Source organism: Sarcophilus harrisii, chromosome 3 (assembly GCF_902635505.1).
Source record: "Sarcophilus harrisii chromosome 3, mSarHar1.11, whole genome shotgun sequence".
NCBI lineage: Eukaryota > Metazoa > Chordata > Mammalia > Dasyuromorphia > Dasyuridae > Sarcophilus > Sarcophilus harrisii.
In genome coordinates, this window is record NC_045428.1 from 370,839,447 (window position 1) to 370,867,094 (window position 27,648).

The 27,648-nt window shown below is 32.1% G+C and overlaps 1 protein-coding gene across 1 annotated transcript in view; it reads left to right on the forward strand.

Moving 5' to 3' along the window:
- DNAH7 (dynein axonemal heavy chain 7) overlaps positions 1-27,648 on the forward strand; it is a 280,267-nt gene that overhangs the window by 68,894 nt on the left and 183,725 nt on the right. Inside the window, exons 12-18 of the mRNA XM_031960292.1 lie at positions 2,573-2,845; positions 3,367-3,494; positions 10,010-10,088; positions 14,233-14,457; positions 16,079-16,225; positions 17,292-17,977; positions 19,671-19,857. Coding sequence (XP_031816152.1) covers positions 2,573-2,845; positions 3,367-3,494; positions 10,010-10,088; positions 14,233-14,457; positions 16,079-16,225; positions 17,292-17,977; positions 19,671-19,857 — 1,725 coding nt within the window. The remainder of the gene's footprint in view (positions 1-2,572; positions 2,846-3,366; positions 3,495-10,009; positions 10,089-14,232; positions 14,458-16,078; positions 16,226-17,291; positions 17,978-19,670; positions 19,858-27,648) is intronic.

Below are 27,648 nucleotides of genomic sequence, written 5' to 3' on the forward strand. Positions count from 1 at the left end.
ATTAAGTTGTCTCTTAGACTTTTTCCTCATGCCTTTGCTCATAATTATTATGAATTATTAAGAATTATTAAGAAGAATTATTAAATTCTTAAGCATATTTGTTGTTTTCCATTGAACTCTGTCTAAGCTATCTATGTGCTGTTTCATTTGTAGGTCTCTGAATAGAACATAGAGATTCGAAATCATTATGACCAAGAACTAGAACTCACTAAATTTTTAAATAATTGCCAATTTACCTTCTCTTTTAAAGCAATGCATGTTCTGTAACTTGTTGGAAACATAAAAGAAGATCGAAAAACATTCAAATTCATTAACACAAAACTAAAATGCATATTGTTTCCCTTATCATTAAAAATAGACTTTTATACCTTTTTTATTTTAGACTAGCTATTATAAACATAACAAATAACAATCAAAACCATTATTTCAATTATTTCAACAAAATAAAGACAAGTACAATTTGAAAATTTCAAAAAACAGTAAATCTGATGAAAGTTTGGAAGCAAGCAACCAATATATTTATTGATCTCTTCATTTATATAAAACACAGCATGTTAGTGCTCCATTCATTAAGCTCAGATAGGTTGCATTATATTAAGGAATAAAGACAAATACATGTGATGATAACAATGCCTAAGGCCAATGATAAGCACCAACTAAATGATGAAGACATTAATTGCTATGAGATATTTGGAGAAAGGAATGCTCACTGTGGACTAAGGTAGATTAAGATAGGCATAATTTGAATAACTGAAGTAGTTTGGGTATGGCATATGAGCGTTGGGAAGAAATCTCAAGCATGAAGGTAGTAAAATGAAAGACATATTTTGGTAACACTGAGTTTTGGTAAATTGTATAGCAGAGTAGTAAGAAATAGTAGGAAGGCAGTTTGAAGCTAGTTATGGAGGGATGTTAAAGGGCAGGGTCAAAGAATTTCTGTTTTTATTTTGAAGATAGTGTGAGGCCATGTCACCACAGTACATATTAATTTTCAAAAGTAGAATATGGCCAGTCCCTTCTCAGAGTGGGCATGATTTTATGGTATTATTTGATGGGTCTACTTCCATTTCTCTCCAGGATCTCAGGGTCATCATCATAGCTTTGGCTATTTTGGAGTGAGAGTCTAAGTTTTTACCAGAACTGTTATGAGTCAATTACAAAATATTCACTGGAGGAAAATTTTTCTTAAATTTTAATTAATTATTCTATAGTATAACTTGAAAAGGTGACCCAATTATAATATCAGAAAACAAAAAACAAAATACAAAAAAAAATATAGACTGAATGATGTCTTCCAGTTCGGAATTCTGAAAGTCTATAATATGGCTTGAAAGTATTATGAGTGATATAATAGAACTGTGTCTTTCTGACCAAATTTGTCTCTGTTTTTTAAGAGACAGCCTAAGAGGGAATCCTTGGGAATAGAGACAGAAGTAGATTGTCCCATTTTTGCCACAAATCTTAGATTTTCCAGATTCTATAATGCCCTGTCCTCTCAGGCGTCCTTGAGAGGGAGAGAGGTGATATAAATCCCCTGGTTAAGGGTACTTCTGCTAAAAGATGCAGGAATTCCAAGTCCAGGAGATTCCCAGTCAAGAAAGTCTGCTGAGCATAGAGCTCCCGACATCCCCCAACTTTCCTGGGTGTTTGGGTGTCTTTTGCTATAGAACAGAGACAATAGAGGCAAGAGGAGACTTACCTCTGCCAGGAGAATATAAAATTTTGGGGATACATAACAGGTCACCAAATGTTGAGGGGTGAAGATACCATAAGATGGGGGTCCCCAGGCCAGAGTTGCAGGTTTTGGGAAAGAATGCAGGTTTTGCAAAAGAATTCACAATCCCAATCTTCAAGCAAGGTTTTTGGCAAAAATGAGTTTATTTCACTGAGAAACCCTTTCTCTCAGTGACTTGCTTCCTGATTAGGAAGATAGCAAATTTTGGGGTACAGAGCCCTGTTTTTTATTAGCCTTCTATGGTTTGGGACTAGGGAGAGATTAAGGCCTAATTTCCAAATCAATAAGAGGTTGTGATTGTTTCCCAGACCACAGTGATTCCCAATCAGTTGGAGGTGGGAACTTCCCATGGGAACCAGGTAGCTTTCCCAAGGAAGATTCAGGTGAGTGGAGATCATTTTTAGGAATTTCCCCAGGCCATGTGGCCCACCTCCCACAAAGATCAGGGAGACACAGTTCTATTACATCGTGAGGATTGAGACTATATCTCATTTTTTTCTTTTTATATTTTTAAGACTGTGATTCATTGCCTTTAATATGCTACATATTTAGGATCATTGAGCATAAACTGTTAGATAGAATCAGAAAGAACTTTAGAAATTATCTAGTTTTCTTATTTTAAAGATGAGGAGACGGAGGCTCAGATAAACTGATTCTCTCAAAGTCCATATAGAAAAGTAGTAGTACCAGAATTTGAATGCTACTCTTTTGACTTCAAATCTTATATTCTTTTAGCTGTACTATGCTGCTTCTAACAAAGATTGAGATTTGTGGAATGAATTGCTATAAGTCATAAATGTCAATGTATAATTAAGGTCTGTGTTCTCCACCAACCAGGAAAGTAAATCCCAGTCAACTACCTTGAAGCCCATAATTTTGGATGAAATATTAAATGCACACCAACAAAAGATTAAGGATGTGATTCTTGCTGAAAGTGTTGCACCCACTGAGCATCTGAAATATTATGATAAGTATGATTTCTTGATTAATAAACAAGCTGAACGTGATATTGATAAATATCTTGAAGAAGACCATAATTATGAGGAAACAATAGAAGAAATTCGCAAATTCCAAAAGCTAAGTGAAGAGATACAGTATACATCTAGAAAGGTAAATAATGAATTTTAAAGATAGATCTTAAATAGTAGTGAGAATTTCACTACTGCTGCTTCTAAATTTCCTTGGGACAGGAAATGTTATAATACAAATAATTGTTCCTCTACTGACAAAAGGATATGCCTCATTTACCACTCTTCCCTACTCTCCACTCACTACCCCTCAAATCAAGTAATCTAAAGAATTCATTGCTTTCTATAGAAATGTATTACAATAACTTAAGTTCTTCAAAGCATTTGAAGAACCAGAGTACTTGATGAATTGTTTCACTTATGAAAAATTACTTTGTATAAAATGCAATGTACCCGAATTTCTTAAGCTCTTTGTCAGAATTTAAAAAAAAAAAATTGCTAAACACAAAGGGATGCTCTCCAAATAGCTAGTCAAATATTTAGGGAAAAACTAATATTATTAGATAAGGGTAAATAAATATTACAAGATAACAATGAGAAATACTGATTAAAAATATAATGATACATTTCTTAGTGACTCAAATTTTCATACTGATATTCTAGGTCATTCGCTTAGGAATATTTGAACTGCATTGTGAGGAATTAATCAGGGCTTTGGCAAAGCGAGCAGATCTTATTGCTGGAAGACTTATAGCTAAAATGTTCAAGGACCATCAGGAATTAAATATAAAGTAAGTGAATGATATTATTTGCTTACAAATTGTTATTTTTTTCTATTTTAATTGGATAATTATTAAATAATCAGCTCAATTCTTCTTTATGGTAATGGAGTGAGGTTAATGGCATGGAGAATCTCAAAGACAAAATAATCAAGTTCTCATTTTGTGAGACATTTTATATTTGGATTAAAATAACACTAATATTAATTTTTGGTTTGTTTATTTTTTTTCTTCATCATGAGTCAATTAACAATGTGAAGAGTTGGCCAGAGGTTTTGGGTTTTAGGAAAATCTTGTAAGGGATTCAGAGTTTTTGCAGCTAACAAGACTATATCAGCCATACATAGTTAGTATTAATAATAAGAGAGTCTCAAATCTGGTGGTGTACTACAATCACCTTTTATTTATTTATTAAAAATAGAATTTTATTTTTTCCCAGTTACATGTCAAGAGCATTTTTGGTATTCAGTTTTACAAGATTTTGAGTTGCAAATTTTTACCCTCTCTTTTTTCTCTCCTCTCTAGGCAGTTTGATGTAGCTTATATATGCACTATGATACAAAACACATTAGTCACAGTTGTAAAAGAAGAAACAGATCATAAGGGAAAAAAACCAACAAAGTAGAAAAAAGATTATTTGATCTTCATTCAGGATCTATTAGTTCTTCATTTCCATTTGGATAGTATTTTCCCTCTTGAGTCCTTTGTGCTTATCTTGGATTTTTGTGTGACTGAGAAGAGCTAAATCATTCATATTTGATCATCACATAATTTTGCTGATACTGTGCACAATGTTTTTCCTAGTTCTGTTCATTTCATTTTGTATCAGTTCATACAAGTCTTTCCAGGTTTTTCTGAAATCTGCTTGTTCCTCATTTCTTATTGTACAATAGTATTCCATTATATTCACATACCTTAGCTTATCTAGTCACTCCCTAGTTGATAGGGAGTTTTCTCAATTTCCAATATTTTGCCAACACAAAAAAGATGGCTATAAATATTTTTCCCATATAAGTCCTTTCCCCTCTTTTGTGATCTGTTTGGGATACAAGGGATATGTACAGTTTGGTTGTCTTTTGAATGTAGTTCCAAATTGCTCTTCAGAATAATTGGATCAGTTCATAGCTCCACCAACAATTGCATCAGTATCCCAGTTTTCCCACATCCTCTCTAACACTTATCACTTTATATAAAAAAATTGGGGGTCATATTAATCAATTTGATAGGTGAGGTAGTATCTCAAAGTTGTTTTACTTTTCATTTCTCTACTTAGAAGTGATTAAGTACTTCATATATCTATAGATGGCTTTGATTTCTTTTTTGAAAACTGCCTCTTCATATTCTTTGATCATTTATTAATTGAGAAAGTACTTATATTCTTATAAATTTGACTCAGTTCTCTTTATATTTGAAAAACAAGGCCTTTATTAGACACTCTTGATGTAAAGATTATTTCCCAGCTTTCTGCTTTCCTTTCTAATATTGGTTGCATTGATTTTGTTTGTATAAAAGCTTTTTAATTTAATTAATCAAAATTATCTATTTTGTATTTTGTAATGCTATCTCTTGTTTGGTTGTAAATTTTTTTCTTCCCCATAGAACTCATAACTGGACTATTCCTTGCTCTTCTTAGATTATGGTGTCATCCTTTATGTTTCACTTTATTTTTCACACAGTGTGAAATTTTAGTTTGTTCTTAGTTTGTGTCCTATTGCTTTCTGCTTTTGTCAAATAGTGAATTCTTATCCCAAAAGCTGAGATCTTTAGGTTTATCAAACACTAGATTCCTATGGTCATTTACTAATGTGTTTTGTGTATAAGTCTATTCCACTGATCCACCATTCGATTTCTTAGCCAGCACCAAATAGTTTTGATGATTACTGCTTTATAATATGGTTTAAGATCTGATATTGCTAGGCCACTTTCCTCTTCCCCTCCTTTTTTTTTCATTAATTCCCTTGATATTGTTATCTTTTGTTCTTCCAGGTGAATTTTGTTATTTTTTTCTAGCTCTATCAGATAATTTTTTGGTACTTTGATTGGTATGCCACTGAATAATTAGTTCAGGTAGAACTGTCATTTTTATTATAATGACTGAGCTGAGCCTAAACATAACCAATTAATATTTTTTCAATTGTTTAGGTCTGACTTTATTTGTGTGAAAAGTATTTTGTAATTGTGTTCATATAGTTTTCAAGTTTGTCTTGGCAGGTAGACTTCTAAGTGATTTATATTGTTTATAATTATTTAGTTATTTTAAATGGAATTTCTCTTTCTAGCTCTTAATACTAAGCTTTGTTGGTCATATAAGGAAATGCTGATAATTTATGTGGGTTTATCTATATTCTGCAATTTTGTTAAAGTTGTTAATTATTTCAGAATTTTTTAGTTCATGCTCTAGGGTTCTTAAAGTATATTATTATTATTTGCAAAGAATGATAGTTTGCTTTCTCATCGAGTGTTCCAATTCCTTCCATTTCTTTTTCTTCTCTTGTTATAGCTAATATTTTGATCACTATACTGGTGATCAAATAATGGTGATAATGGTGATAATGAACATTCTTGCTTCACCCCTGATCTTATTGGGAAGGCTTCTAACTTATCTTTATTATATTTAGTGCTTATAATTTTAAGGAAATCTCACTTTATTCTATGCTCTTTAGTGTTTTCAATAGGAATGAGTCCTATATTTTGTCAAAAGCTTTCCCAATAATCATATAATTCTGTTGATATTCTTATTGACATGATCAACTATATTGATAATTTCCTAATACTGAACTAATCTTCCATTCCTAGTATAAAGCTAACCAGGTCATAGTATATCATACTTGTGATACCTTATTGTAATTGTCTTGCTTCAAAATTTGTGCAATAATATTCATTAGGAAAATTGCTCTATAATTTTCATTCTCTGGTTTAGATATCAGCACCATATTTTTGTATCATTAAAGGAGTTTGGCAGGACTCCTCCTTTACCTATTTTCCTAAATAGTTTCTATAGAATTGGAACCAATTGTTCTTTAAATGTTTGATAGAATTCAGAGGTGAACCCATCTGGCTTGGGATTTTTTTTCCAAGAGGGCTCATTAGTAGCTTGTTCTGCTGTCAACTTTTAATAATTGATTCTTTAGGTAACTCATCACTCAGCTTCTGATCACTCATTTCATAGCTGAAAACCCAATTGTAAATTTCCTCCGAGATCATAAGATCCTTGGACAATTAATTGGATGTTAATAACTAATGTGTGAAACAGAATACTCTTCTGTGGGTTAAAAGCAAGAATTATAATTAACAATATAACCAGGATGATGTAGTACCTTCTTCTAGGAATTGGTGTAGAAAGATGAATGATAACACTACAGGCAGAAATACTGAAATAAGGTGTAAGGGGAAAGATAATAAACTCAGTTTTGGAGATGCTGAATTTCAGGTACCAGTAGAATATGAACTCTATCCAGTCAAGATATTTTATAATATTTTGATTCAGCAAGCATTTATTAAATAAATGACTACCATGTATCAGACACTCTCTTAAGTAGAGATCCAAAAGTGAAATATATCTTGTATCTAGTGAATTTTCACATATTTTACTGGGGAACGGGCAGAGTTGGGATTTTATACAGTTAAAAACCAGAAAAAATGCAAAGTGATTACTGGAATGGGGTGCTAACATCTGAAGAAAATTGGAAAAATCAGGAAATACTTCTTGTAGGACTTGGCATTTGAAGTAAACTTTGAGGAATTTAGGAATTTTAAGGGGTGGGAAAGTGAGGAGTGAAAATATTCTAGGCAATAGAAGACATTAGATCAAAAGGGAGAAAGCAGAAAGTAGAATGTTGTATATGGGAAACATCAAGTTAGACCAGTTTGGCCAGAAGTTGGGAGGTGGATTGGTAGTCATATAAGTTGAATCTGGAGAGAAAATGAAGTATGGCTAAGAAGGGCTTTAAATGTCAAACAGGGATTTGTATTTTATCCTAGAGATAATAGGAATTTTCAAACAAAGGAATTGATATTATCTTTTCTGTGCTTTAGGAACACACACACACACACACACACACACATCTGGCAGCTGTATGGAGAATGTATTAAGAAGGGAAGAGACTGGAGAAAGAGACTAATTAGTAAGCTTTTTTCAATGACAAGAAATGATAAAGGTGGTGATCAAGGGAGAGAAAAAGAGATAGAGAAGAAGGGAGGGAGTATATTCTTAATATTTCAACAGAAATAATGAAATAATGAAATTAGGAGGAGGTATGGTGAAAAGATGAAATTTTTTTCTTGTTTTTTGTTTTGGCTATGTTTTGTTTGAGGTTGTTATGGGACTTTTAGGAAGAGATACATACAGCAAATAAGTGATGTAGAACTAGTGTTCTGGAATTCAAAACAGGCATGGGATAGATTTAAAATGGAAAGATTATCTGCGTAGAAGTTCTGAAGATCTGGGAATAAATTAAATTGCACTAGAGTATAGAAAGAGAAAAGGAGACAAACAAGGACCAATCTTTGTATAAACAAACACTTTAAGTGGTTTAAAAGAGGATGAGGAATGAGTAAAGGAAATATAGGGAAGAATTAAAGAGGGAAAAGAATCAGGAAAATGTAGTAGTATTTCTGAAATCAAGGAGTTGTTAGTATAAAATGGTAAAGTCTGCAGAGGTCGGAGGAAATAAGAACTAAAAATAGTTGTTGAACTTGGTGATTAGGAATGCACTAAGAGAAATCAGTTTTAATAGACTGCAGAGTATTATAAGAGACTGAGGTCTAGGTGATTAGTCTGGAAGGAGAATCATTAGGTATCAATAACACTGATAAGAAATATGCCAAGAAGTTCAGGAAGTGAAAGTATTGAGATAGTACAATAGATGGTATAGAAGGATAAGAAAATTGTTCAGTTATTTCAGTCATATCTGGCTTGTCATTTTCACCTCTAGCTAATTTTACTGAGTACACAGGGTTCAGTGACTTGTCCAGGGTCTATTAAGTTTCTGAGGATTTGAACTCAAAAAAATGAGTTATCCTGACTCCAGACCTGGTATTCTATCCATTGCACCTCTATTTTCTTTTTAGAATTAAAATCTAAGCTTGTTTGTAGTGTTAGCCTGAAATAAAGATTATCAAAGTAGCAAAAACTAGTATCTTTAATGGAAATAAAAGAATTGCAATTAATGGCCACCACATAGCACCAAAGTACTGGAGTGCTCAAGACAACAGAGAGAAGCAGAATTAAATATATTTCAACAAGTAGGGAGTCACATGAGAAGCACAATCTCAAGAAGCTAATTACAGGAAGTTATTTTGCATAATAACTTAAAGTTTATAGAGAAGATCGGGATAGGATGGTGGGGCAAGGGTGATGTGTGATCAGAACAGCAGGATTCCACATACAGCCACCTGGAAACCTGATTTGGACCTACTCCAATCATGGAGTCAGTTGGATCAAAATGAGGTAACTCCTTCTGATCTCTGTGTTCAACATTCTTCTTAAAACTGGCTTCCATAGTTCTCTTTTAAATGATTTTGATTGCCCTCAGGCAGTTTTATAGCTCTAGAATCAGACAATGCAGAGGAAAGATGCCATGTTTCAAGAGAAAAATTTAATGTAAAAGAAAACTAAGATGATTATTTGAGTCAGGTTCTGTAGGAGGAGGCAATGACTGAAATCAAGAATACTAAATAGCTAGAACAGAAATTTTAGCCTGGAAGTATTTAACTTAAAAAATATTTTTACAATGTAATTTTTAAAAAAAGAATCCTTTATATCTTATTTTATGCTTTTGAAAACACTATTCTGAGAAGGGATCCATAGGTTTTACCAGACTGCCAAAGGGGTCCATAACACAAAAAACACTGATGAACTCCTCAAACAGAGAGATTAGCTTTAATGAGAAATGTTTACCTTTTCTATTGTTACCAGATGGTTTATGATGTTGAGAAGTTCAGCATACTAAAAGCAGAGTTAAAGGACAGTAATCAGATGAGTAAGTGAATAGGAAGATAGGAAATTTGCTAAGGAGTCAGAGGCTTTAGAAGAGTAAAAGAAACAAGGCTTTAAAACAGTTTAATGCTGTTTAATGAAAATAAAATATTTAAGAAAAATTTTAATATTAAAACAGTTGTTATTTTAATTGCTAGTTGATAAAGCTAGAAGAGAAGGATTGGTATGTAGTGCTGGAAGCCTATTTGAGACTATGTACCATTTTCTAGACATCATGCTGAAAAACACAAAACTATTTTTTTTAATCTTCCACTTAAATACTTGACTGAAATGTGAATTTATATCAGTTTTATCCAGATGATTCTTCTATGACTGTTGCCTCATTGACATTTAATTCAGTGTCTTTTCTGTGATACGTACCACTTGTTCAAAAGATATGATTTAATAAATGATATATAACTGAGAGATGGCTTTTTATGTTTAAGGTTTAATGTTTGTATTTTTACATATTAATCATTATAATGATATTTTATTTTCAAATATGTTTTTATAGATGGATATGTAAAATCTATTGTTTCTTACATTCCAGATTATGTGAAGAATTTGAGATGATAGCAGAGAAGGCTCTTAGTACACCTCCAAATACAGCAGAACTAATGGAATTACAGGTATATGCTCTATATATTTTTGTGTTTAAAGAAATGAAAAGCTTATTTTAAAGAAAAGATCCAGTCTTTGAATAATATTGCATTTTGACTTCTATGCAATGGCTGCTTTTGCTTATTTAGTATTTTGTAACATACCGTTCATTATTGTGAGTAATTCTTCCACCAATGCAGTTCACACTTGCATTATAACTATGATTGCTGTGTTATTGTTGTCTAAATTTTTCCTATAAATTTTTCTTACACGATCCAATTACAAGATTGAAAAGGTGTCTCATTAAGTGACCTAAACTCCCAGAAATATACCAAAATACTGCAAATATTGGTCTGATATGCTAGATGCCTTTAAGTTATTCTCTTAACCCCTAGTTAGTACTAATGCACAATATTAGTTGTCTTTCATTTTCATGTCATACAAGGTCACCTCTTTTTCAAGTGTCATAGTGTATGGAGTCAGCCTGAAAAGCAGGAGAACAGGGTTCCAATTCCAGCTGGCATACCCTGACTGCATGATGCTGGACAAATGACAACTTCTCAGTGTTTCACAGGCACTTCTCTAAGATTATAACTTGCAGAGGAAATACCAACCTTACCTTCCTCACCCAGGAATTCTGTATACCCCTGAAATCCTAGTATTTCTATCCCTATCTCTGTTCATACCTATCTTTAACAATATTTCACACAAATCATTCTTGCTAATATATTGGAATCAGCTTAATACCACCTGGCATTTTTATTTTTATATTGTTTCTTTATAAACTTAATAATTTTGAACAGAGACAAATAGTAAAGAAGAAATAGAAAATAAGGATTTAAATTTTAAGTTAAAAAGCATTATTAAGTATTTTCTGCATGCTTAGCACTGTGCTAAATGCTGAGTATAAAAAAGGCAAAAAACTGTCAAGAATTTCATAGTCTAAAGAGGAGACAACATATAAACAAAATGTATAAGCAAGGTACCTACAGGATAAGCTGAAGATAATCTCAGAGGACTAATTTAAAGTGAGATTGAGAAAAAAATTATAGAAAGAGAGATTTAAGTTTGTGCCTGAAGAAAGTCAGGTAGGATAGAAGTTAGAGAAAAGGAGGGAGAGAATTATAGGCCAATGTATGCCAATAAAATGCTCAGAATAGAAAAAAGGGCATATCATGTGTAAGATATGGCAAGGAGGCCAGTGTCACTAGAACATGGAGGGAAGGAAGTGGGGAAAAAATGGAAAAGTAGGAAGAAACCAGATTGTAAAGGTCTTAAAAAACCAAAAAAAGAGAATTTAGTACTTTATCTGGAGGTAATAGGGAGCCACTGGATATTAAATTGGATTTGGGCTGAGGGACAAGATGGTCAGATTGATGTTTTAGGGAGATCGATTTGTCAGCTTGAGAGGATGGAATCTTGAGGTAAGGAGACTAATGAGAAGGTGTGAGGTGGTGAAGGCCTGCCCCAGAGTGATTTGAGTATCAGAGAAGGGGGCAGATATGAGAGATGTTGAGAAGGTAGAAGCAATAGCACTTGGAAACTGATTGGATATGGGGAATGAGAGCGTGAAGAATTTAGGTTGATATATAGATTGTAAGTGGTGGTTGGGGAGGGAGGGACTCAGAGGACAGCATTCCCCAGAACTTTAATAGAGAAGCAAGTGAAAACAGGAGAGCTCAATTTTAGACATGTTACTTTATGTAATAACTAAGAATTTAACAAAGTAAAATCCAATAAAATTATCTAATAAAAACTGTATTTGCTTGGTGTACATTTTCAAAAACCTGAAGATAATATTTCTGACTTAATGATTTTCTTGAACTTTTTTGTTTCATGGGTGTTATTCTAATTCTGTTAATCTTGCTTTACAATATATATGTCATAGGATGATTGATTTATATATTTGAATCTAAAAGAGGCCATAGATAACAATGAGTTAAGTTCATATGGGGAAACTGAGGCACATAGTGGTTAAGTGGCTTACCTAAAGTCATATTGCTAATAAGTGTCTAAATTAGGATCTTTACCCCAAACCTTCCTCACACTGCTTGCTTCTATATTTCATTTATTCTTTATAACACTGTAATGTTTCACTATATTAACATTACAGTTACACATAGCTGCTGAATTTATATTCTTAAATTTCCACATTAAAATACCACAATCTATTGAGCTATACTTTTTTTTTTTTGAGCCATTCTTTAATATGTATAGGTACATTTAATGTGTATAGGTCATTCCTTTTTTTTGCAACTATAAACAAATTAAAATATCTCTCATGAATACCCCTTTTAAGATAATTTTTAGGTTAAATTTTCCAACAGGATTGGTAAATCAAAAGGCATGATCAGTTTTTTGATCCTTATTGTGTATTGTACTTCACTGCTTTTCAAAATGCTTTTGAGTACCCTCAGCCCTGCCCAAACCTCCAATTTTGGAGCATTTTTACTATTCTTGTGATTACAATATCATGTCAATATGTAACTCTGATGTTATTAATGGACTGTATTTTTCCTCCTAACACTATCGATTCACAGCTCATATCATTATTCTATTAGAGTGTATTTATCAAATATGTAAGAGACATCATGGTGCCTTACAGACTGGATTTTCTGGATTGTCTTTTAGGTAAACAGGATATTATTGGGAGTCTTATCTTAAACTATTCTGATTTAGCATGTTAACATTAATATTTCAGTTGTTACATTAATCTTTCTGTTGGAAAGAAACATACTTTTATAAATTCTTACTCTTTATATTATAACTCAAAATTATCAAAACTATTCTAAACCAAATATATGTCCGTAATTATATATTTTCTTTAACTTGGATTTCCCTTTAACAATAGGAACTTCACTTTGGGGATTACCTAATTCCCTTCCCTCTTCTCTTGTTTGGGCTAATATATCTTTCTCCTCCTTCCTAGTTATACAAAATATATTTCATCATCATAACTGCCATATTTGGCAGTTAATAGTGACTTACATATGTGGCTGCAGAGGGAGGGTAACTTAAAACCACAACTTGGGAATCTATCTTCCTTTGGGAAAATGGATTATAGATTGGAAAAGTGTCTCATTAAGTGACCTAAACTCCCAGAAACATACTAAAATGCTGGAAATACCCTTAATAACAGCTAAGTAGCTTTTAGTTCTTTTACATGGATAAAAACCTTTATAAGAACTGGGAAACATGCAGTTTTTGAATTTTTTCCCCTAGGTTTAATACATTTCTCTCATACATTTCTAAAACAATGTGTCAGTTTTTTTATTTGATGAAAAATTATTTACTTTAATAGGAGAGAAGTCATTAACAGTTGAACTTATTGACTCTATTGGTTATTTAGTTGATTTTTTTTCATTTTCAGTTGGTTATAGTGAGAAAGAAAAGTTAGGTCCTGAAGTGGCGAGAAGTTTTTTTGTTGTTTGTTTGTTTTTATTAATCTTTTTAAGGGCTGAATTTTATTCAGTTATTTAGATTTTGATATATGCATATTTTAATATTACTAAATGGAATGAGACTATATCAACATAACACTTCTAAGACAGATTTTTTAAATGATCAGATAGCTAAATGATTGGTACAATTGTTGGTTAGTTTTGCCAAAATGCTTACTTTAAAATCATTGTTATGAAGAATAACTTGCCTAATAAGAGAGGGAATATATTTGGAAAAAATATAAATTCCTGAGCACAGTAAATCCTTAATTTGTGTTTTTGTATCTCTAGCCTAGTAACTGATAAGTGCTCAATAAATGCTTATTGATTATTTGACCAACTTGTGATAATAAAGCAAAAATGTCAATAAAATAATAGAAAATGTTAAAATGTAATATCTTCTGCGTAATTACAATTATCAAATTTGGCCTCAAAGAATAAGTTAAAAAATTGTTTATAAAGTTTATAAACTTTAATATATAAATTTATATATAATTATATAATATATGTAATTATAATCATATTATAATTATATAATATATAAATATATAAAAAGTTTATAAAGTGAGTGCTCTAGGTATGGAACATTATATTGTCTTTTGATTAGTTCTGTAGAAATTTTTTTCCTCTTTTTTATTTTTTGTTTCAAGAGGTGACTTTTGTAAGCATTTTAAAAATTATGTAATAAAAGTAGTTATCCATTTAAATACAACTTGTAACTTTTCCTCCTAAGGCATACATAAAGAAAGTGGAGACAACAGATATGATTGAATTGGGACAAAAATTGGTAGATGCCAAAAATTGCCTTGCTTTTCTGATAGAGCATGCCAATTTCTCACCAGCTGATTTTCGACTAAATAATAATGTTTTTCAATGGTATGCAAGAATGGGAGAGATTTTTGATGAACACAGAAAAATAATTAAAGAGAAAACAGAACAATACCAAGATGGACTTAAGGTTTGCTTTACAAATTAACAAAAATATTTTATTATTAAGAGAAATGTTTATAATGTCAATTTCAACATAAACTACAAACTCTAAAAGGGCAAGTGCCCTGTTTTTCACTTTTTTGGTATCAAGCTTTCATTCCATATGTAATACAGTTTAGTAATGTATGCTACACATCATAGATGGACTCCTTTGCTTAATGAGTGAATAGAAATGTACAAAACAGTTTACTTGAGAAAATTCTTTAGAGTGGATTATCCCTCAAAATACTGTGAATTGATAGACCATATTACTAGGATATTAATTCATAGTATGGATTAACATTTCCATTTTCAACTATTATCTAAATTCTACATTTAAAAATGCACAAATCATTCTTGTGTATATCACTTAAAAATTGTATTGCCTCTAATAGTGAACAGCATAAAAATAAATTGCATATAACTTATGTAAGGTTTCTTTTTAATTATAGACTAGTAGAGCTATACTTATTAACCAATAAAGAAAAATCTACATGATTTTTAGATGTACTATTCTAGAATCAACTTCTGAAATAAAGGAATTTTAGGGTAGTTTTTTTTACTCTTTTCATTTTTTTTCTTTTCTACTTATGCACCAATACTAATAAACAGCAAAGCATACAAAGTAATGAAAAATGAAAAGGTGAGAATAGCAAAAAAAAAAAAAAAAAAAAAAAAAAAAAAAGAAAAAAAAAAAAAAAAAAAAAAAAAAAAAAAAAAAAAAAAAAAAAAAAGAAGTACCAGAATCCAAGAAAATAGAAAATCCTCCCTTCATCATGACATTAATTGTAAAATATTTTATTTAAACCTAATTTTTCCTGACTTTTTTATTTGAGAGTACCATTCCAATGAATGTTTGCAAGCTTATCTTTTTCTTTTAATTTTTTTTCTTGGATGTTGATAGATAAATTTTCAAAGCAGACTGAAGTCAGAATATTGGTATTATATTGAGCTTTTGCATTTCCTCAGTAAATAACTTTAAGGAAGGCAAGAATCATAACAAAAGTAGATTTTTTTTTTGTTTTAAAATATAACACATCTTCTGAATTTTTTCCTAATTAAATAGTACATGTATTATGACAATGGGAAGTATGAATCACAGAATACACATGTATAAACTTATTCAAATGAGGTTAGTAAACTAGAGAGACAGGGTAGAAGAGAATCTTGAAGAATTTTAGCAAATAGACTAAGAAACTTTTTATTATTTAGTCAATATAAACACAATGTGTTTTTACAGTATCTTGAAAAGATGGCTTACTTTCAGGAGGTTTAACATTTCCTTTCATGTTAATTTTTCTTAGTAGTGCTTCTTTTTTTTTTTTAACCAATGAAATTGTAAACCTCAATCTAGAGTGCTATCGAATAATATACTCTCAATTAATGGAGTATAAAATTGATACTTCATTGCTTTTTAATTGGACTAATTTTTGACCTTGACTTCTAAAGTTTTATTTTAGAATCCGATTCCCTTCCATTTGATCTTTCTTAGGATTTTGTTGAGATTTTTGAAGCAGTTTTTGGTTATACTTACAAAGATCTTAATTCGTATATAAGTTTCCATTTCATTCAAAGGGTAACTAATCTTTTTTTTTTTTTTTTTAAACCAGTTACGATGTGAAAGGTTTGTTGAGGAACTCGAGAGTTATGCCAAACAAGTAGAAGAATTTCACTCATTTGGTGATATTCAAGATATTAATAGATATCTCAAAAAAGCTCAAGCACTAAATACAAAGTTGGATTTAGCAGCAGAAAAGGTATGTGTAAATTGTCAGGAGATAGAATTGATTTAAAAAAAGCAACTTTATTGTATGGATGTTTTAATGTTCAGAAAATAAATTTAGGGAATTTCAAAGTTGGAAGGGACCTATGTGTCCTAGGCTGATCCATATCTGAATAGAAATCTCCCCTACAGAATCTCCCATCAGAAAAGTGGTCATCTAGCTTTGTAAATTTCCATTGAGGAGGGAATGACTTACTTTAACAGCTCATTTCACTTTGAAATAGCTCAGTTGTTATGACATTGTACTGTAATCAGAATTAACTTTAGTTTTGTTATTGTTGTTGTTTTGATAATTTTTATCCTTTGTTCCTCAATCTACCTTCTGGGGCTGAGTAGAGCAAATCTAATCTTTTTCTTTTGGCACTCTTTCAGTTACCTGAAGACAAACCATGTCTCCTTCACTTAGTTTTATCTTTTCTTCTTCAGGTCAATCAAGTTCATTTTCTTCATCTGATTCTCATGACACAAACTAGCAGCATTTCTCAATCCTACTTATTAGAAATGCTTTAGTTTTTCCTAAAATAGAGTATCTGTATCTGATTAATCTGGTCCAAACAGGGCAAAGTACAGGATTATTACTTTTTCTTATTTTTAAAAATTATACTTGTTAATGTAAAGTGAGATTTTATTGGATTTTCCTGAATGCTATATCATGATGTATTCTTATTGAACTTGCAATCCACTAAAACCCCAGATTTATTTTTAGATCAACTGCTGTGTAGATCCTCCATGCCAATTTTTTTTTAGCTGTTAATTCTTAAAATTCAGGTGTAAGACTTAGTATTTATCTTTCTTAAATTTCATCAAATTAATTAGATCTCAATTTCTAGTACTACTAATTCTAGTCTGCAGACTTGCTATTTTAAATTTTTTTTAGTTTAATTTATTTTAAAGTCTATAGCAAAATTTTTTCCTATTAACATTCTTAGAAAATAGTTCAAGTTGTATGTTTTAAAGGCTGATCTAGAAAATATTATCTGTTAGAAAAACTAGTAAATGGGAAATTTAACTTTTAGAAACTGTTTTGTTTATCTTTTTAGATTGAGCAGTTTAATGCAGAAGAAGAGGCATATGGTTGGCCAGCATCTGTATATCCACAACGTAAAAAAATTCAAGATACTCTAAACCCTTACCTTCGTCTCTATGAGATGGCTGTAGAATTTAGCAACAAATTTAGAAGTTGGACAGAAGGACCATATACCAAGGTGAATCCTGACCAAGTAGAAGGAGATGTAGGAAGCTACTGGAGAGGATTATATAAATTAGAAAAAACCTTCCATGATTCTCCAAATGCATTAGGAATTACCAAAAGGGTAAAAGCAAAAGTTGAAGAATTCAAGGAACACATTCCCCTCATTCAGGTGATTTGCAATCCTGGTTTGCGAGGCCGACATTGGGAAGCCATGTCCGATATTGTTGGTTATATCCTAAAGCCAGCAGAAGACTCCACTGTTACTTCACTTCTGGAAATGGGTCTTGAGCCATTCTTGGACAAATTTGAAACTATTAGTGAAGCAGCTAGCAAAGAATATTCACTTGAAAAGGCAATGGAGAAGATGATGGGTGAATGGGATACAATGGAATTTGTCATTCTGCCTTACAGAGAAAGTGGAACATTTATTTTGTCAGCAGTGGATGAAATTCAGATGTTATTAGATGATCATATTGTTAAAACACAAACTATGCGAGGTTCTCCATTCATTAAGCCTTATGAAAAAGAAATGAGGTAAATTTGGCTATTTCTTCATGAAGCATTCACATCTTTAATACTTCAAATATGTTTGTTATTTCAATGTTTTTGTATTGTGAATTTGATTAATAGTTCTAAAACAGAAGAATAGATGAACTCACTCAGCCTGATTTTCCCAGAACTCAGAGAGATTTATCATTCCTGTGTGTATTTACATGAGGGACAGAATTGTTTTGTAACCCATATAACCAGATACTAAATCCTAAAGGAGAACTTCTGTCAGTTTAGTTCTTTTCTGCTCAAGAAGGAAGTTGCATTGCTCAATGTGAAGTGGGTATAATTAACATAGTAAATTTTTATATATTGTAAGATCATGACATTTTTGTTGTTCAGTCACTTCATTTGTGTCTGAGACTTTGTGATTCCACTTGGGGTTTTCTTGGCAAAGATACTGAAGTGGTTTGCCATTTCCTTTTCCAGTTTATTTAACAGATGAAGAAACAGAGACAAACAGGATTAAGTGACTTGCTTGGGGTCATGCAGGTAATAAGGGTCTGAGGTCAGATTTGAATTCTGAAAGATGAGTCTTCCTGACTTCAAACCTGGTGCTGTATTCACTGTGCCTCCTCATTTTCTAGAGGTTGGATTAGATAACCACTAATGATTATTTCCTGCTTGAACTTTTATTTTCCTTTCAAAACAACAAGGAAGGGAAGAAAATAAATGTCATTGAAATGTATTGTTAAATGAGGAAAATATTTGGAGGAATTTTTAAAGATACATTAATGTAACAAATATATAATGTTTTAGAACCATTCTCTTGGTTTTAAGATTCCAAAATTATATTAGTCATAGTTCATATAAAATGGGAAACATGAAAATGTGGAATAATATTGTATCTGTAAAATACATATAAGTATCATTCTAGCTATAAATTGATTTACTTCTTAAAGTTTATGATATCACAGATTTCTTGATGAATTATATTTTTTAAAAATGTACCATCATAATACATTGTTTTGTGATATTTGTTTCCCCAAAACTGACTGAGAAATGCAATGGTAATTATACTGTGTTTAAATATTCCTGTCTACCATTATTATTAATAATGCCCAGATAGGATCATGTGGAATTTTGATCAATCACAAATTATCTCTTGGGAATTGAGGTCTATTTGTATAGAATTTAAGCTTTTCTAGTCTAATTGCTGAATGTTAAAGAATATGAAATCCAGCTATAGTTTCTTTCCTGAATAATTATATAATTTTCTCAGAAAAAAAGAAGTATACTTCTTTATCAATAATTACTAGCTTTAGAATTAGAAGCTTTAGGTTTTTGTTATGAATGATGTCCAGAACTCTATATACTCTGTGACCCCAGGCAAATTATTTAACATAAACTGGAAAATAAGATTAGGAAATAAATGCCCTCCCTATCTTAAAGGACTATTATGAGAAAATAAAAATACATAGAATACTATATAAATTTGAGAAATTATTCTTATAGATACATATATCATAACTGATCTACATATATATAGGTGTGACTTTTAAAAGATTTTAAGGTAAATAAATTATCTTTGAATGTATATATAGTAGTGCAGATTAGAAACTACCATATAAAAAAGTGATAATTCAGCCCTTTGAAATTTTGTTATTTTACAAGAATATGTTAAAAATTTATTCTTTTCTTTAGAAGGTTATTAAGAACATTATTTTATAATTCACAGAGAATGGGAAGGTAAACTATTACTGCTTCAAGAAATTCTGGATGAATGGCTAAAGGTTCAGGCCACTTGGCTATATTTGGAGCCAATTTTTAGTTCTCCTGACATTATGTCTCAAATGCCTGAGGAAGGCAGAAGATTTACTACAGTGGACAAAACATGGAGAGAACTGATGAAAATTGTTGTGCAAGTAAGGAAATTATCTGAATGAATTGTTTTGTAATATAAATCTGGAAAGTATGATCTTAACATCACATTTAAGCCTTATATTCAGTATTTCTAATAGCTTAAAAACTTCTGATGATAACAAAATAATCTAAATATGTTACTATTTCTTCTTACTTGAGCCCAAATTTAAGAGATATTAATAAATATTGTTAGTACCTTGTTAGTTTGTACCATTTTTGTTGTTTAGTCATGTCAGTCATATTTGATTCTTTGTGACCCTGTTTGAGGTTTTCTTGGCAAAGATAGTGGAATGTTTTTTCTTTTTTTCTTCTGTGTTCATTTTATAGATGAAGAAATTGAGGCAAACAGTGTCAAATTACTTGCTCAGGATCACACAGCTAGTAATTGTCTGAGGCTAGTTTTGAATTCTGGAAGATGAGTCTTCCTTTCTTCTGGCCCAATGGATTCTATCCTTTGTACTACCTAGAATGCTCCAGTTCATACCATACTAGGAAAAATTATAACCATAGTGTTCTCAAAGACTTTGCCATTAAAATGTTTAAGCATGTATATAGATTCAGAGAATTTGCAGAAATACAAAGTGCTCTGTGCTGAGATGCAATTTTGTAATAGAGTAGCCACTCTCACATGTTTTATGTCCTGAGACAGGTAGTTAATGGTTCTGTTCTATTCTAGTAGCAAGTCCCTGATCAGATGATTCTCAGTTTGTCACCACATTTGGGAAGTCCATGGAGAAGTCATGATGCATCCAGAAAACAATTAAGATGATGTGAAGCCTGAAGGATCTTCTGAAATATCTGCAGGGTCTTATAGGGAACAGGAACCAAATGTGCTTGGGAAGGAGCAATGAGTGGGAAATGCAAGAAGGAATGTTTAGAGATGACATAAAGAACAATACCCTAAAAGTTCTGACAGTGCAAAAGTGAAACGGGCTATCTAGTGAGGCAGTGGAGGTTGCTTCCAGTTGTCTTGATCTTTGGCCACTGGACCTAGATGACTTTGGAAGGGAAAGTGAACAGGTGACCCTACCCAGCTCTGCCTCATATCAATCCAATTCACTTGCATGTCATGGTATCACCTTCCTAATGTCATGGTCCTCTTCGAGAATGAAGAACAAACAACAATCTTTATGCACTAACAGGTTGTTAGTTAAGATGACATCCTGATAAAGAGAAAGAAGGTTAGAGAGAAAAGTGGACAAATAGACACAATAAAAACACTCAAAGGTGCTATGGAAACATGGAGACAATGAAAGAGAGAGAAAATGAAGAGGGAAGAGGGAGAAGGAAGAGAGGGGAGAGGAGAAGAGAGAGAAGGGGAGGGTAAGTAAGAAGGGGAAAAGAAAGAGGGAGAGAGAGCAAATATATGCAATTAAGATATAAAGGGGATGCTTTAAAGACAATCTTATTCTTGGTTAATTCAGAAGCCATTTAATCCAAACTATACCCGAACAAGAATTTACTCTAAAACATACCTTTACACCTATAAATGGAAGTTTTTAACCTTTGCTTGAAAGATCTCCAGTGAGGATGAACCCACTGCCTCTTGAGGCCATTCAAATCATTTTCCCATCCATATCAGTCATTGTTCATATACCTTTTTATTCTCCTTTTTCCTTCAATCTTTTATTCATGGCAATTGATATTTTTATTATAGCTTTTTATTGACAAAACATATAAATGGGTAATTTTTCAACATTGACCCTTGCTTCTGTTCCAACTTTTCCCCTCCTTCCTTCCACCCTCTCCCCTAGATGGCAGGTAGCCCCATACATGTTAAATATGTTAAAGTATATGTTAAATACAATATATATATATATATATATATATATATACACACACATATTTGTATAGTTGTCTTGCTACACAAGAAAAAATCGAATTTAGAAAGAAGGTAAAAATAACCTGGGAAGAAAACCAAAAATGTAAGCAAACAATAACAGAGTGTAATTGCTAGGTTATGGTCCACACTCATTTCCCAGTATTCTTTCGCTGGGTGTAGCTGGTTCTGTTCATTACTGATCAATTGGAACTGATTTGGATCCTTTCATTGTTGAAGAGAGCCACTTTCATCAGAATTGATCCTCATATAGTATTGTTGTTGAAGTATATAATGATCTCTTGGTCCCACTCATTTTACTTCATGTAAAAAACTTCATGTAAGTTCATTTTAGTTCATGTAAGTCTCTCCAAGCTTCTCTGTATTCATCCTGCTGGTCATTTCTTACAGAACAGTAATATTCCATAACATTCATATGCCACAATTTACCCAACCATTCTCCAATTGATGGGCATCCATTCAATTTCCAGTTTTAAGCTACTATAAACAGGGTTGCCACAAACATTTTTGCACATTTTCTGTCCCTTTCCCTTCTTTAATATCTCTTTGGGATTTAATATCTCTTTGGATCTGCTAGATCAAAGAGTATGTATAGTTTGATAACTTTTTGAGCATAGTTCCAAATTTCTCTCCAGAATGGTTGGATCAGTTCTCAATTCCACCAACATTGTATCTGTGTCCCAGTTTTCCCACATCCTCTCCATCATTCGTCATTATCTTTTCTTGTCATCTTAGCCAATTTGAAAGGTGTGTAGGGGTATCTCAGAGTTGTCTTAATTTTATGCAGTTGATTTTTAACCCAAGTACATTGTATATTTCTGTTAATTTAGCTTTAAAAACAATAGTCCTTTTTATTATCTTTAGCTCTTCTCATAGACTTAGTTGGTAAGCTTCATTTTACTATATTAATTCTCAAATCTTTATAAATCCCAATTCTATAATTAAATATAGGATCCAATAAATTTGCCACTTCTCTCTATTTCCATCCAAGCTAAGATAAATTGTACATTTCTCCATTTTGTTCAGAAGAGGGATCTATTGAGTAACTCTATCAAATATCTTTCTGAATAACTTTCTGGAATACTCTGTCAGTAGAATATACCTAATCCATCTGTCTTATAAATTTAAGTGCTCTGTGTGTGTGTGTGTGTGTGTGTGTATTTTAAAATAATATATATAAAACCAGCAGAGGGCATCATCTGTCAGGTTTTACAAGTTTAAGTGCAAAATGAATTCACTCTCTACCAGGTTCTCTCTATCCCTTACAATCCCTGAAATATCTACTTGTTCACTTTTATCAGCTCCTCCCCTAGCCGGTTAGTTGTTAACCCTCCCTTAGCTAAGCCTGAACTAATCTAATTTTGAAATATTAACAGTGAGGGAAGAATACTCTGCTTGTGGCTACCTGCCTGAGAAAAATGTCTTGCTTTTACCTGACTTGCTTAAAATTACAGAAATCTGTTTACTCATCTTTTTTTATAACTGAAGGTAAAAGGTTCCCAGTCATAAGGCTAATATCCTTGGTTGTTGTTAATAAAATCAAAATCCAAGATTCTCATTCAATCAGCTCAGCCCCTATCCAGAACAAAACACTAGCAGATTTTCCTCTATTATCATTCCTCTCATTTGTTTTCAGTCTCTGTCTATTGGTTGCTTCCCTACTGCTTAAAAGCATGCCAATTTCTACCCCATCCTCAAAACCTTTATTTAATTCATTTATTCCCAATATCTATTGCTCTGTGTCTTCCTTTTTGTGACCAAATCCATTGTAAAGGTTTTCTACAAGTGCCTCCATTTCCTTATCACTTTATTCTTAACTTTGCAATCTGGTTTCTGCCCTCATCATTCAGCTGGAACTGCTTTCTTCACAGAATTTTTAATTCTTTAATTTCCAAATCTAATGAACTTTTCTCAATCTTCCTTCTTCTTGACTATTGTGCAGCATTTGAGTCAGGTGCTAATCCCTTTCTCTTCTATACCTTTTCTCTAGGTTTTTGTCATGGTTGTTCTTCCTGATTCTCATCCTATGTGTCTGACCATTCCTCTTTTGTTTGGTGGATCTTTAATAGTAGAAGTGTTCCAGGCTCTGTTATGGCCCTGTTATCTTCTCTCTCCATACTGTTTCACTCAGTGATCTCATCAGCTCCCATGATTTCAATGATGATCTCTTGTACAGTCGACTTTCAGGTTTATTTGTCCATCCCTAACCTCTCTTCTGATATCCACTCTTACATCTCCTTTTAGACATTTAGAACAGGATATTCTGTATACCTCTTTTAAAACAATATTTTATTTCCCCCCAATTACATGTTAAAACAATATTTTAACATTAAAGATTTTTGAGTTACAAATTCTATCCCTTCCTCCCTTCCCTTGTCCCTGAGGCAGTAAACAATTTGAAACAGGTTATAAATGTGCAATCATGTAAAACATTTCCACATTAGTCATTTTGTACAAGAAGACTCATATAAGAAAGGAAGAAAGGAAGGAAGGAAGAAAAGGAGGAAAGGAGAGGAGGAAAGGAAGGAGAGAATGAGGAAAGAAAGGAGGGAAGAAGAGAAGGAAGGGGGAAGAAGGGAAGGAGGGAAGAAGGAAAGGAGAAAAAGAAAGAAAGAAATTAAGAAAGAAAGAAAAATGGTATGCTCTAATCTATATTCAGACAATACAAGTGCTTTCTCTGGAGGCAGATAGTATACTTCATCATAAATCCTTTGGAATTGTGTTGGTTTATTACATTGCTTAGAATAACTAAGTCATTCACATTTCATCATTCAACATTGCTACTAATGTATACAACTTTCTTCTGGTTCCATGTTCACTTTCTATCAGTTAATGTAAATATTTACAGGTTTTTCTGAAATAATCCTGCTAGTTATTTCTTATAGCACAATAACATTCTATGACAATTATATACCACAGTTTATTCAGCCAATTCCCCAGTTAATGGGCATCTCCTTAATTTTCAATTCTTACCTACCACAAAAAGAGTTGATATGATAATTTTTGAACAAATAACCTTCTTTAACTTTTTGAAAATCCTTTTGGGTATTGCTGGACCAAAGGTTATGAAGTTTTATAATCCTTTGAGCATTGTTCCAAATTGTTCTTCAGAATAGGGTTGGATAATTCATAACTCCACCAATAGTGCATGTGTCCCAGTTTTCCCATAACTTCTCCAACATTTATCGTTTCCCTTTTTTGTCATATTAGCTAATCAGATAGATGTGACATGGTACTTCAGAGTTTATTTAATTTGCATTTCTCTAATAATGAGTTAGAGATTTTTTTTCATATAACTATAGCTTTAATTTTTTTTGTTTTTTGCTTGTTTATATCCTTTGAGGATTTATCGGTTGGAGAATGCCTCGTATTCTTATAAATTTGACTCAATTTTCTATATATTTGAGAAATGAGACCTCTCTATCAGAGATACTTGTAAAAATTTCCCCCCAGTTTCATATTGGTTACATTGGTTTTGTTTATACAAAACCTTTTTAATTGTATATAATCAAATAATCTATTTTACATTTTGTAATGTGACTGACATATAATGTAGAATTCTCTTGATTGAATCTTTTTTAAGTTTTACTTTGTCTGAGATCAATGATTACTATTCCTTCAACCTCTACTTAAAAAAAAAAAATTCTATTCTTGATCATTATTATGTTTCTCTTTGTGTATCTTTGCGTATCTTTCTTATTTCCTATCTTGCTAACTCTTCTACTTTACATAAATGTATTATTCCCTCTTTAACTCATGCCCAATGTAATAATACATCCCCCTTCTAATTCTTCTGTGTTTGTTCTTGCACTTGTACTCATTCATATAGAATATTATTATTTTTGCCTTTTCCTAGATGATTTTATTTTTTAAGAGTCACATCATGCTCTGCTCAAACCAATCTTTATTTTGGAATACCCAATTACTAATGTCAATTTTAGGTATATGGTTTATTTCCATGTATAAAATATGAACAATTTGTTTTTATTGAATCCCTTGAAGTTAATCTTTGATGTTGGCTCTTATTAAATTTTCTATTGAGTTCAGGTTTCTTTGAGACAAAATCCTGGAAATCTGATACTTCATTAAATGATCATTTTATTTTTTTATTTTTATTTTCATTATTTTTTTAATTTTTTTGCTGAGGAATTGCCTTGCCCAGAGTCACAAAGCTAGGAAGTATTAAGTGTCTTAGGCCAGATATGAACTCAGGTCCTCCTGACTTCAGGGCTGGTGTTCTATCCACTGCACCATCTTGCTGCCCCTAAATGTTTATTTTTTAGAAATTTGATATTATACTTAATTTTGTTGGATATGATTTTTTGGCTGTAGGCCTATTTCTTTTAATTTTAAAAATGTAATATTCCAGGACCCATGGTCTTTTATTGTAACTGCTGTTAAATCCTTTGCAATTCTTAGTATAGCTCCCGAATATTTAAATTTTTTTTTTGTGGGGGAGTAAGCTTTTCTCTTTAATCTGGGAGTTTTGAAATTTAACAATGATATTTCTAAATGATTTCCTTGTAGAATCTCTCTGAGGTAATGATTGGTGGGGTTTTTTCTATTTCTACTTTCCCCTCTTATTCTATCACTTCAGGACAATTTTCTTTGATTATTTCTTTTGTTATTGTGTTGAAGGTTTTTTTTTTTTTTTGGTCATGTCTTTCAGGTAATCTAATAATTTTTGTGTTTTCTCTTCTTGATCTGTTCTTCATATCTGTTTTTTCCTTATGTTTCACATTCTGATCTATTTTGTTGTTCTTTGTATTTTTTATTATTTTTTAGTCTCTTGTAACTTCCCCTTGTTTAATTCTAATTTTCAAATAGTAATTTTCTGCTTTAAGACTCTGGGTCTTCTCCTCTAGTTGAATGACTTTTCACAATTTTGTTTTTTCTTGAATTGATCTTATTTTTTTTTAGTTTTATCTAAATCTCTCATTTGATTTTTAAAGTATTTTTTGAGTTCTTCTATAAATTCCTTTTGGTCCAGTAGTCATTTAATATTACTCTTTGGGATAGGAGAGGTCTATGTTTTTTTTTTTTTAATTTGAATATTCTCCTCTAAAGATGAACTCTGGTCTTCTCAGATTCCATTTCTATGGTTGCCTTTTTTTTCCTTTTCCTGCTCTTTTTTTTTTTTAAATAAGAAGTTAAAAGTGTAATCACTTTTAGTCCTGAGATGGGAGAATGGTACCTCTGACTTCACCTCAGTCTCCCCTCTGTCCTAGAATCCCAAAGCAAGAATTCTATCCTCCTGCAAATGCCCTCATCCAACAGTGTCCCTGCTCCACTGCTTCTGCACTCACTGGGTATACTGGTTCCTACTCACTCAGCAGCACAGCTGGGCCTGGTGTTTCCTAATCAATCGAGGTTCCCTCAGTCTTCCTGGACTCAGACCCCAGACTGCCCAAAGTGTCCAGAAGGTAAAAGTCCCTGTGGTTCCGGCAGAGACCATCTCAGAACTCAGCTAGCCCCAGAGCTCCCTGCTTGCTGTTTCAGAGGAGCTAGCCTGGAGATGTTTAGACTTCACATTGGTTAATCTTCTTCCTGGGGTAGGTCTTCTGGGATTCTTTGGTTGTCCTGGAAGTACCCTTATGCTGCCCCAACTCATTAATCCTGAGGTGCAGCTTTCTTTTGTTTGTGGGAAAATCTGGAAAGCTTGGAATTTCCTGACCCCTCTGACATCTTTCCACAATCCTCCCCTTGTCCTTTGTTCTTGAAGAAGATCAATGACATTACAAGGAAGATATCTTGACTTGCAAGTGAAATATACAATCTATGTATAGCATTAGTAAGTAAGCAACAAAAAAATCCTAAAACTTGAATAGCTAAGATGAAATAGAAAGATGAAATATTTGTTATGTTTTTTAGAAATATTCTTAGATTCATGAAAGATGATGTATGGACCTATTTTTTGTTGTTGTTTTGTTTTAACATCATAAGTTACTTAAGA